Raw genomic sequence first — 11702 nt, 5'->3', positions numbered from 1 at the left:
CTTAGGGCATATGCATGATGTGTGCATTGTGCAAATATGTTATATGCACATAAATAATAAGTCATAATTATTAAATCATATTTTATAATTAGAATATAATAAGTCAGAATTAATCTATCTTAGAGTTCGATAAACATACTTAAGTAGCAGCGGTGTAGTCTAATGTATTGTAGTGGGTATACTGTACCTCTGCCTTTAGGGGGAGGGGGCGGTATATCCTAGTGGGGGGTCTGGGTGTCCTCCCCTAGGGAAGTTTTGAGCATCAACGATTTCATTTCCTGTATTGTATATACACAGATGACAATTCAAAATATATAAAAAATATAAGTATTTTTCCGCGTGTCATTGGGCATTTTTAAGTGGGTATATGGAAATCCTGGAGCTTTCTTAGTGGGTATACTGCGTATACCTGCGAATCATGTAGACTACACCACTGTCAAGTAGGGTTTTTGTTCCAAGTGGCAGTAATAGGCTTTCACACCTTTTATGTTCATAGTTGCATGGATTGCTTCTGGTGAAATAGAGTTATCCTCCATGCCTGTAGGTGGCGCTGTGTCGAGCACACGACTGTAGATAACACAGAAATGCTCTCTCTCCACACTTCTTTGACTGTCACCACATGGACAACCGGATGGAGAGACCAACGTGCGTTGTTCGTGCTAGAGAGTTAACTGACGGTGTTGTTTTTATTCTAAAATATCTCCATTGTATCATCAATTAATCGAAATGACTGAAAGCAAAGCAGAAACGGCCCCTAAGCCGGCCAAGGAACTGCTGGCTTTGAACCCCAAACAAGAGTCAGAGTTCAAGAAGAAGGTGCAGGAGGCGAAGAAGAATAAATCCAGCAAGGTGGGTCGAGATGAAATCGTGGCCCTTAAAATAATCATAATAAATCCACATAACACGAGGCTTCTAATGCTTTGTTTATTCAACAGTACCGTCTTACTTCTAAATGTAACTGGTGTTACACCTTGTTCAGTAACCCGTCGGATTTTGTGGCCTATTTAGAAATTTTAGCTAACGTTACGTGAGTGCAACTGCTGCTAACCATATTAACGTTACCATGGGTAGGGCCAAGTATTATTTATATTATTTAACGCTACTGTCAGATACTGCGAGAGCTGTTAATTAAAATAAACCGCGTAGTGGCACATACTTATTTTAGTTCGACAGGGTCACACACTTTAGCTACATGCCATGATGCCCAAGCCGAATGCAGTGGCCATTACTGTGACTCAGGTCCGTTTGCGAAGCTAACTTTACTTTACCCGTTCTTACTTTTTCCATAGTTACTAGATACTTTTTTCCTCTTTATTGATACAAGGTGCATTATTGTGCGTTTAAAGACAATTATACAGTATATAATTATTATAAGTTGTTAATATAAATTTTTGTATTCCAAAAAAATATTCCTTATAGAAATGAAATTCTATTAAAAAGTTATTTATGTTAGGGAAAGACAACATGCCCTTTTCACAGTAGACATTTTGACTTGTCAAAGTAGGAAAAGCACAGGTGTTACTACGTTTAACGCTGGCTCTGTTCTATCCAAGTTTACCAGTAAGCTAGCTATGACCGTGAGCTAGTGAGTTAAATGTAACATGTAAAAATGTCTGCAATGAAAACACATTCAATGTCATTTAGAACAATATCTATTTATAAATTATTTGAAATGTGCAATCATCAAATACATGCCTAACTGGTTCTTGCTTTTAATTACACAATTTACAAATGTAAATGTATCTTCCATGTAACTTTTTCCTCTTGTTTATTATATTTCTTTCTAATTTCTTCTTACTTTTTACAGGGGGGCCGTTTGACCCCTGGAGTGGTTTATGTCGGTCACCTTCCACGGGGGCTGTTCGAACCTCAGCTCAAAACTTACTTTGAACAGTTTGGGAAAGTCCTGAGGCTGCGGCTGTCCAGGAGTAAAAAGGTAACGGAGATGATAACTAAATAGGCCTATGCGTTTGACATACCTAACTTTACGAAGCCTAATTCAGTTGATTCACACCAGAGAGTAATGTGTTTTCACAAAGATGAAAAAAATAGCCTCCAGGTTTTTCTTATTGCTTCCTATTCTGTGCATTGCAAATTAAGCTTGTATAAGGATTTAGATTTTGCGGTATGAGATTTTAGATAATACCGTTGTCCCATCAGTTTGACTGGACATTGTGGAAGTGATCCTGCTGAAATTTTGGCTCAGTCTGAAAATGATTCCAGATCATACAGTGGTCTGAGGTCAGATAACTCAGCCTAAAGTATTGTGGCGCGTTAAGCTTATCACCTGCTCACCCATTGGCAGAGCGATAAAACCCATGTGCCAACAAAAGCATGAGGAAAATGAAAATACGCAGTATAAACGCATTCAATGTGAAGCATCAAACGCAGGTGTGTTGTGAAACTATTGAGACATGCGATTCATTTTCTTTTCTGTCTCTCATTGTCTCAGACAGGTGGAAGCAAAGGCTATGCATTTATAGAGTTTGATTGTGATGAAGTGGCCAGAATCGTTGCCGAGACCATGAACAATTACCTTATGGGAGAGAGACTCATCAAATGTAAGTATTGCTCACATACAAGTCTATTAATTACCAGCATGATTCCTGTTCTCCCAGACACACACTCATGGGTTAAATCAGAAGAGAAATGATCTAGTAGATTCTGTCGGCATCATGATACTAAAATGTGACCTATCTTGACTTATTGAATTATAGAATTAAAGCTTTAGTGCGTAACTTCTTTATATTAATGAGTGTCCGTTACATTCAAGCCATTGCCAAATGAGTTTCTACAAAGCTAATTAAGACTATCAGCTCCACACAACTCTCTGTATTTCTCAGTATGACTATGTTCAGAAGATTGTGGCGTCCGATGACTTTCGAGTAAAGATAATTACCACTTCAGTGTTTACTCTGTTGATATTACCGCAGCGGCCCGCCACAGTAAAATGTCTGCCGCCACAGTATCAGAAATGGGGCAGACGCACAACAGGGTTTCAGCTATGTACACCGCGAACCGCCACTCCTTCCGCTGTTTATGAAAAGTCATAAAGTCGTAATTACACGACTCTGCAGAGCTCTACTGAACTCGCGTCATCACTCGCGAAGTCATGGCAACCAAATAAACAACAGGGAGAGTACTACTTGTCAATTCACTCAAAACACCACAATTTCACTGTAAATGTAAATTCCTCCAATGTTGCCGTTTCCCAGGTAACGTGATTCCACCAGAGAAGGTGCATGAGATGCTGTTTGTTGGCTCCCAAAGGGAATTTAAAAAGCCCTCACATCCCGCTGTCGCATGCTACAACAAGACACACACAGAAGAGCAGGTGACCAAGATGAAAGACAAACTCCTGCGGAAAGAAGCAAAGCTTCGTAAGAGGCTTGCAGCTCACGGCATCGACTACGACTTCCCTGGATTTGTAAGTATTTTGAGATTGGGATAACTTTATCATGGCAGCTAGCTGTTGTGTATCTCTTAGAAACAAATCTTTCCAGGTCTTTCCTGGAATGAAAACAGTCTAGTCTACCTTTTTAAAAATTCACAAATGTAATATTTGCCCAGAAAGTTTCCCTTGGGAACTTCACATTAAAAAAAATAAAACAAGTAAAAGTCCAATCAAAACATGGAGTATCTATACTGTTTTTGTTGCATCATATTAACCATTAAATGAATGCTTTCTTTGCTTTTCCAGGCTGCCCAGGTGCCTCAGAAGAAAAAGTCCTCTGATTCCATGGATGCGTCTACATGTAGTAATGTAAGGCCAACACAAATATTATATTTAGCTTTGGCACGGACTGAAAATGACCCCAGGTGTACCAGTGATCTGGGGTCAGATAACTGTGCCTATAGTACTGTGGTGCATTAAGCTTATTGCGTTTGTCTCCTGGTGTCTACGTGATAAAACCCATGTACCAACATACAGTATTAACTTCAATTAAAGTTGCAAAGATTCAAGGGAATAACTTGGACAAAAATCTGTACCAGAATGCGCATGTCTGACTAATGAGCAACACTCTTCGTCTTCAGGACACCACACCACTCTGCACCCCCTCTGTCCTAGAAAGGAGGAAGTCCATGGTCACGGGTGACGATGATGCTGATGATGAAATTATCATTAAGATGCCTAAAGATGAAAAGTGCTCCTCAGAGGAGGAGGAGGAAGACGGTGATGATGACGAGGATGAGGGTGATGACTCAGAGAGTGAGGAACCCACTGCAAAGGATGCAGAGGCAGAGTGAAACTACTCTGTTTTATTGTGGACTTGGTTCTCTGGCTGTCAGAGTTGCATACATCAGGCTTATCTTTGAACGGTGTTCAGAAATCAGTGTATCTTTCAGTATGTGGAAATCACATTATATTTGAGAAAGACACTTATATGAAAGATTCCACCAAAAATTGTTGGTATTACATTAGTGAGTACCATGGATGGTGCTTGCAAAATCATCAGTGAGCCTGATTTATGGGCAACATTTGTGGCTGGACTTCTTTGACAATGGCAAATGTGCATTTCAGTCTTGAAGCAGGCTGTTTCCTTTGCCATGCAGGGCCATAATGTTGATACAAAACAGACAGCAACACTTTCTTTTTTTTGCTTTATGCACACTTGTCTAAAAGCGTGGTAAATTTGTACTATGTAAACTATGTTCTTTAAAAAATAAATAATGTGAGAATGTACTGTTGAGCAGTCATTTTGTGTGTTATATTTCAGAAGAACAAACAACCAAAAAGGACACACTGGCCTATTATAATAGATTGTTTTTACAGAAGACATTTTAACATGTCACAGTAGGAAAGCATGTGGCTTACTGGGGGTACTTGAAAAGAACATAGCCATCTTCAATGTTGTTAGTAGTACCTGTACTTTTCCTGTTATGACCCTTTGTGATTTGTGGTACGAAAAGGATCCATCAGCGAAGATATGAAATTCACTACTTCAATTTCATATTCCACAACCAAATGGAAGGTATTTTAGCTTTGAGCCCTGTTAAATCATATTATCTGAGACTGTATATCAATACTTCACATTAATAGTTAATACAAATAGTCACCCTCCTTATCGCCAGAGAGGTAAAATAGGGGATTCAATTACATAAAGACTCTTAGCCCCGTGGGTGTTTGTGGCTCTGGGGTCTTTTTGTAATTTTGATTTTGCACACAATTTGATCGAAATTAAAAGCATTAGCTGCTTGCCAGTTTGTGAACAGTGTTTTTTTTTTGTTGCAGCCCAGGGCAACCTTTACCCATTTCCAGAAATATATCCCTGAAACGCCATTTTAAACCCTTAAATTCTGACGTTCAGCTTTCTCTATGCAACAGTTGAGTAACGTTACAAATGTAAAGGCTGTACGCGTTGCACTGTACACAAATCCAAGACCCGACGTGTCCAGTAGATGTCGCCACACGTCGAGTTATATACACATCCATGATACACAGCGGCTTTTTTTTTTTTTTTTTTTTTGCATTGCCATGCGACAGTTTTCCAAGTGCCAACATCATCCCTGGATCGACTGCGCCTGCGCACGACGATCCCATTCTTGTCCTGCAGGCAGCATTCCGGGTGGAGAGTGAGTGAGATAAAGAGAAAGACAGAAGAGATTTGAGGCCGTAGACTGGATAATTACACCAAGATATACGGGCTGTATGTCCAAACCAGCAGCGGCGTTTAAGCAGGATATGGTAAGTAGAAAAATGAATGTTGTAGATACACCTCCTCGCTTCCTTGTCACATTTTCTTCTCTTTGTGCTGCCTGTCTATGAACTGACGTTTCATTGAAAGGAAGGGCTTCGCTCGAGGCTAGCTTTAGCTTTTATTCCCTAGTACACACCTACTCTGTCTGCTACAGTAGAAAGCTCAGCCAGCTGTTTCAGAGGAAAACAAAGACAAGTAATGTTTCGTGACCACGGGGGTGAATTGCAGGGGAAGCTTTTGTTTGACGTTAACGTTAGCAGTATCTAGTACATGTCAAGGCGCTCCTTCGTTTGCCATTACCAGCAGTGATGGTCAGGCTCTGAGCTAGCTGAAGCTCAGCTAATGTCGCAAAGACCTTAGTGCAAAAAAGCAGAGCTGTGTGTGCGCGCGCGCGCGTGTGGCAAAACAGACAAGCAAATCAGTGTGACCAGGATGAGTGGCTTGTCAAAGGTGAAGGTATGTCTGGTGTACATTAAACAAAGAGGACAGGATGGTCAAATTACAAGCAATTTTAGGTTTGTATAATCGTATAACAATGCTATAAGAAAGTGAAATGTAAATGACATGCACGATATTATTAAATTGAACGGTTCAAAGAGCTTCATAATTACATACCTAATACATTATTACTAACATGTATTACACTCAGACCAGTGCAGCTTCTTCAAAATGTACTTACACTCATACACACATGCAACTATTACCGTGGCAACTAGTAAAAAATGGAACATTTAACATTATTTATTGTTTCAACAATATGATTGCACTAAAATGGGAAAAAAATATTTTACATATTATTGCACCAAAAAGGTTGTAGTCCAGTGAATCATCTGGCTCATATCTAGCTGCTTCAGGACATGCAGGTTTGAGTTTCACCTCTAGGAACAAAGGCCCACATCTGATAGAGGTTGTTTAAAAAGTCCTTTCATGTAGATAATCTTGTCACACAGGAAGCCGGGGGGTTATTTGAAGGGCAGAAGCGCAATGATCAAGCAGTTTGGAACTGGAACAAATAGGCTAGACACCACAGTGACGTCCCTGTATCTTATTTATCTGGAGTTGCTACTGAAGCTCAACCCCTCAGCCCCTGTGTTTCCATGGCAGTAGTGGGCTGTCAAGTTAAACATTTCAAGCTGTCAGTGATGGTGTGTGGGTGAATTCAATCAGTGCCTTGATTAAACTGCCTTGGTATTTTGGTTTTGAATGTTGATTGATATATTTCTATTTATTCTGAATTTTGGCACATCAACATTTTTGCACAGCCTGCACTAATCCATACACCCTTTTTTCAAATGTTAAACAGTTATATGTCGTTGTTTCTGTATTTGTTTGTTTATTTCATTTTGATGTTTAATATGTTTATGTATGCACCAAGAGCAAGGCAAATTCCTTAGTGTTACTTACTTGACATTGGCAATAAATCCTTTTCTGATTCCTCTTAAAATTTTGGTTGTATTCTTGAAAGTAGATTTGTTCTTTAAGCATCACTGGTATAACTCATCACTGGTCGTTTGTTTGTGTGTGGCTCGGCAATAGCTTATTTAACACTCTATTGGGGATAACCCCAAAGTTCTGGAGACAAAAAAGTATTTGGAAACCCAATCAATACACCCATATGTGAATGTTACACATCTCATTGTAAACAATGAGTATTCATTTGCTGCTACAACAGCCTCAGCTTTTCTGGTAATACTTTCCACACGATTTTGAAACCTAGCTGCAGAGATTCACTCTCATTCAGCTAAAGCATTAGTGAGGTCGGCCACTGATGTTGTGCGAGTTCCAACAATTAGTCGATGAATTGACTGTCGTTCAACCCAAAAATGATAATTGATTTACATATGACTTAAGACACAACCATTATGTAGTTTTAACTTCCCAAATATGAGGATTTGCTGCTTTTCTGTGCTTTATGTGATAGTAAACTGAATATCTTTGGGTTTTGAAATGCTGGTTGGATAAAACAAATAATTTGAAGACATCACCATGGGCACCATGGGTAAAATTGATTTCTTTCTCCATTTTCTGACATTTTTCAGACCAAATGATTAATCGCAAACATAATCAGCAGATTAATCCATAATGAAAGTAATTGTTAGATGCAGCCTGACTGTTGTCTAAAATATCGTTGTAAGCTGTAGCATTGTGATTTTCTTTTGTGGACAAGAGGAGTCCACAGACTTTTGGCAATAACATTGTTTTATTAAATAAACTGCTGTCTTTTTACTGTAAGATCAAATTTGAAATGAATTTAGAGTGATAAATTGTATCGTACCAGTAGGATTTAATAATGAAGAGATTTGATATTGAATTGACTACAGCTGTCTGCTGTTCATTCTCTAGGGCTCTCCAGGGCAGATCCCAGGACAAGACATGGAGCTCTAAGCTGGCCCTCTCCATCCATCTCCATTTGCTGCCAAAACCACGTCTTCTACCCCTTCTATAGCGGCTTGGCTCAGACTCCTCGAAGAGAAAAAAAAAAAAAAAACCAAGTGGGAGGGAGTAGTAAACTTTCCCCAGCTGCTGTCCAGACACACACATGCTGCATTGCTGCCATTCCCCAAGCCCTGCTCCATCCATCCCTAGGTTACGGCCACTAGCTCACTAGCGGGCTAGCACTTGGCACAAAGGCGAGGCCTGTCCTCGGGGATAAAAATACAAGCTGTGTACACTTGCCTCTTTCTTTTTCTTCCTTTTTCCGGGTCACCCAGCCAAACACTCATTAACTGGGGCTCCTTTTGTTTAGCTGTCATTCTTGCTGCTTTGAGCAGTGGAGGATTGCAAGTATCCAGTTAGCAGTCAGTCAGTCAGACTAAGGAACCCAGAGGGGTCGGTTATCAGAGGCCAGGAGGATGGAGCCCAGCATGGAGAACTGCCTTACCCAGGTCCTGCAGAAGGACATGGGCCGCCGGCTGCAGGTGGGGCAGGAGATCATTGATTACATTTTGGACAAGGAGAAGTCCCACGACCTGGAGCAGGATCAGACAGCACTGGACAAGATGGTGGACGGCATCGCCAGCTCTTGGGTCAACTCCAGCAACTTCAAGGTAAACTCCACTGACGAGGTGAACAATAGGGATTATGGGACAGTATCAAGGGTTCCACACAACCTGCACCCACATTAGCTTCATGACTCCCTGTTTGCATTCTGTTTTAGACAAAACTACATTACTGCATTTCGGCTTCTCTGTATGCACTTTTTATCCTCATTTGACAAATTTTCCCCCAACTGAAATTTTCCGCAATTGTGGATTGACTTTATATAACAACATGTTAGAAGTGTTATTCTGTCTTCAGTTTATCAGTAAATGCTTGTTATGGCTCATTCCACTGCAGGGCTTGACATTAAGGCTTGTCCGGGACAAGTGGATTTTTTTGTAGGACAAGTGGAAGAGAAATTTACTTGCCCCACTGGACAAGTTAAAACTCAAACAAAACAAAATGCCACTAATTTCGTCAATGTTACAGAATTGAAACAAATACATATTTTACCCCACAATCCCGGGCAGCGGGTCGGCGGGCCGCTAACGTTAGACCCAGCCCGCTGTTCAGCGCATTCTCCGAAAGCGAAGCAAGATGAAAGCACGGCGAGCTAGCCGGTGTTAGCTTGCTAACTCCACCTTAACGTTACCTCCTCGCCACATCGGTCACAGAAAACAAGCTGAAAACAGAAGTCACTCGTGGCGATAGCAATGTGCTTTGTGTGGATGAAGCATTATATACGTTATTATGTGCCACTCATTCCGTTTATGTTACAGATTTTACTTTACCGATTTGAAACAAATACATTAACTAACGTTAGACCCAGCAGCAGCGGGAGAGCGGACCGCTGACGTTAGACCCAGCCCACTGTTCAGCTCCTTCTCTGTAAGCGATACAGCATGAAAGCACCGCGGAACCAGCAAGCCAGGGAGCCGGTGTTAGTTAGCTAACGTTAGCATGCTAACTACGCTTTAACGTTACCCCGTCCCCACATCGTTCACAGAAAACGAGCCGAATAAAGCTGTCACTCGTGGCGATAAGAAGTGTGCTTTGTGCGGATGAAGCATGAAGTTAATTTGACTCTTGACGGCTGGCTCTCTGTCTCGTAACGTTACTAGCTGCTCCGCTACTCGTTTGTAGCGGATTAAGTATCAGGTAATAATCAACTGTAAAGTAGCTACACCTTTTTAAAGGATCCCTTGGTAAGTGAAATTGTAGAAAAAAAAAAAAAAAACACGCTGACACCAACATTTAGTGGCAAAATCCATTGTTATGTCTACAAAATTATTTTAGATATAGTATAAGTTCAAGTCACCACTACCTCTGGTCAAAATATTGAATTAGTATCTCAATATATTGACTCAGTATCTCAGAATATAAACAAAGAATATCAAAGTAATGAGAAACTATAAAATATTGACTTAATCTCAATATATTGGCTTAGTATCATAATATATTGACTTAGTAACTCAACATATTGGTTCAGTATCTCAATATATTGACTTAGTAACTCAGAATATCTCAATATATTGACATAGTAACTTAGAATATTGACTAGGAATCTGAAAGTAATGAGAAACTGTAAAATATTCACTTAGAATCTTAATATATTAACTTCTGCACACCGGCGTGCAAAGTATAATTTTGTATTATGAGTCTGGAGATCCTTTTTTCTTGTTGAAGGGGAAATCTATTCTTGGGACACATTTGTTTCTACTGTTTAAACTGAATTGTATTAATGTTGATAGTCTTTCAATGGTTTCTTCAAATTCTGCATTAGCAAAACACAAAAGAAATTATAAAATGATGAATCTTTTAGATATGATTTATTTTCATATGTCCATACATGGCAACTTGAAAACATCTATGCTACAGTGTTAGCTTGTTGCAGGAATTTCTGTTTCTTTTCAGTGTTTAGACTGCACTTCCATGTCATTGTACAGCCATGTAATGGCCCTTTCTAGTTTTTCTAAAGGAGGAATTTCCAGTTTTTCTGTTTTTGTGACTGTTTGCCATGCAGTAAAGCAAAAACGTTCCCAGCCAGGGAAAGGTACATGGCATTATTGTTTCCATTCACTATAGAACTGGCTCAAATTCTTTTACTGTGATTGATTGTGCTTTATTTTGGAGTTCAATCTAGGGCAAAATTGTATCTGACCCCAAATTGTGATTACATCAGCTGTTCTTTCAGCGCCCACCCACAGGTTGCTTTTTCTGCCATAACTGTTGGAACACATTGTTTACTGAAGCTCAGATTCCATGTTGGGATATGCTGCTTTTGCTCTATGTGAGCCTTAAAATGTCAGAGAGATATCTGCCTGAACATAGCCAAGGCTGCCCCCAGTGCCCTACATACTATAGCTTAGCGAGGATAGGGAAGGCTTTTCTCTCTGTCTCTGCAGTCTCAGTGCTGAGATGCCATGTTGTGTATTGTAGTTTTCTATCCATCCATCCATCCATCTTCGTCCGCTTATCCGGTGTCGGGTCGCGGGGGGGGAGCAGCTCCAGCAGGGGACCCCAAACTTCCCTTTCCCGAGCAACATTAACCAGCTCCGACTGGGGGATCCCGAGGCGTTCCCAGGCCAGGTTGGAGATATAATCCCTCCACCTAGTCCTGGGTCTTCCCCGAGGCCTCCTCCCAGCTGGACGTGCCTGGAACACCTCCCTAGGGAGGCGCCCAGGGGGCATCCTTACCAGATGCCCGAACCACCTCAACTGGCTCCTTTCAACGCAAAGGAGCAGCGGCTCTACTCCGAGCTCCTCACGGATGACTGAGCTTCTCACCCTATCTCTAAGGGAGACGCCAGCCACCCTCCTGAGGAAACCCATTTCGGCCGCTTGTACCCTGGATCTCGTTCTTTCGGTCATGATGTAGTTTTCTATGTGCTTCAAATTACCATGTGTATTGCACTGCCGTGTTTTTGCTCCCAGAAGTCTGGCACACGCCTGAGAGAAATGGTGATGAGAGGCTAGGGAGAGTTTGAAATGTGAGTTTAGGACACAGAGCAATAGAGGCATAAT

The 11702-nt window shown here is 40.8% G+C and overlaps 2 protein-coding genes and 2 non-coding genes across 14 annotated transcripts in view; all 4 read left to right on the top strand.

Moving 5' to 3' along the window:
* Positions 1–587: 587 nt before the first annotated feature.
* On the top strand, positions 588–4684 carry nifk (nucleolar protein interacting with the FHA domain of MKI67). Its single transcript, XM_028591200.1, has 6 exons — positions 588–849; positions 1808–1936; positions 2453–2561; positions 3216–3427; positions 3701–3763; positions 4036–4684. Exons 1-6 carry the CDS (start codon positions 727–729, stop codon positions 4246–4248), a joined length of 849 nt encoding a protein of 282 aa, XP_028447001.1. The 5' UTR covers positions 588–726; the 3' UTR covers positions 4249–4684.
* LOC114564721 (small nucleolar RNA ACA64) lies at positions 2203–2332 on the top strand. The gene has a single exon (XR_003693818.1). It is a non-coding gene; the product is annotated as a small nucleolar RNA ACA64 (small nucleolar RNA).
* Positions 3799–3929, top strand: LOC114564722 (small nucleolar RNA ACA64). Its single transcript, XR_003693819.1, has one exon. It is a non-coding gene; the product is annotated as a small nucleolar RNA ACA64 (small nucleolar RNA).
* Positions 4685–5545: 861 nt separating the features above from the next.
* Positions 5546–11702, top strand: part of clasp1a (cytoplasmic linker associated protein 1a) — a 113601-nt gene continuing 107444 nt past the window's right edge. For all 11 annotated transcript variants that reach the window (XM_028590595.1, XM_028590591.1, XM_028590587.1 and 8 more), the window contains exons 1-2: positions 5546–5686; positions 8043–8746. In XM_028590595.1, the coding sequence (XP_028446396.1) occupies positions 8552–8746 (195 nt within the window). In that variant the 5' untranslated portion in view covers positions 5546–5686; positions 8043–8551. The remainder of the gene's footprint in view (positions 5687–8042; positions 8747–11702) is intronic.

This window comes from Perca flavescens, chromosome 11 (genome assembly GCF_004354835.1).
Source record: "Perca flavescens isolate YP-PL-M2 chromosome 11, PFLA_1.0, whole genome shotgun sequence".
Classification (NCBI taxonomy): Eukaryota; Metazoa; Chordata; class Actinopteri; order Perciformes; family Percidae; genus Perca; species Perca flavescens.
The sequence above is the reverse complement of the archived record's forward strand: the minus strand, read 5'-3'. Positions and strand labels throughout refer to the sequence as shown.

What these genes read in the sequence shown, in the direction of transcription:
- nifk (XM_028591200.1), top strand. Translation starts at nt 727, where the DNA reads ATGACTGAAAGCAAAGCAGAAACGGCCCCTAAGCCGGCCAAGGAACTG. An exon ending in GGCTGTCCAGGAGTAAAAAG is followed by an intron (nt 1,937 to 2,452) that starts GTAACGGAGATG and finishes TCATTGTCTCAG; the next exon opens with ACAGGTGGAAGCAAAGGCTA. An exon ending in GGGAGAGAGACTCATCAAAT is followed by an intron (nt 2,562 to 3,215) that starts GTAAGTATTGCT and finishes GCCGTTTCCCAG; the next exon opens with GTAACGTGATTCCACCAGAG.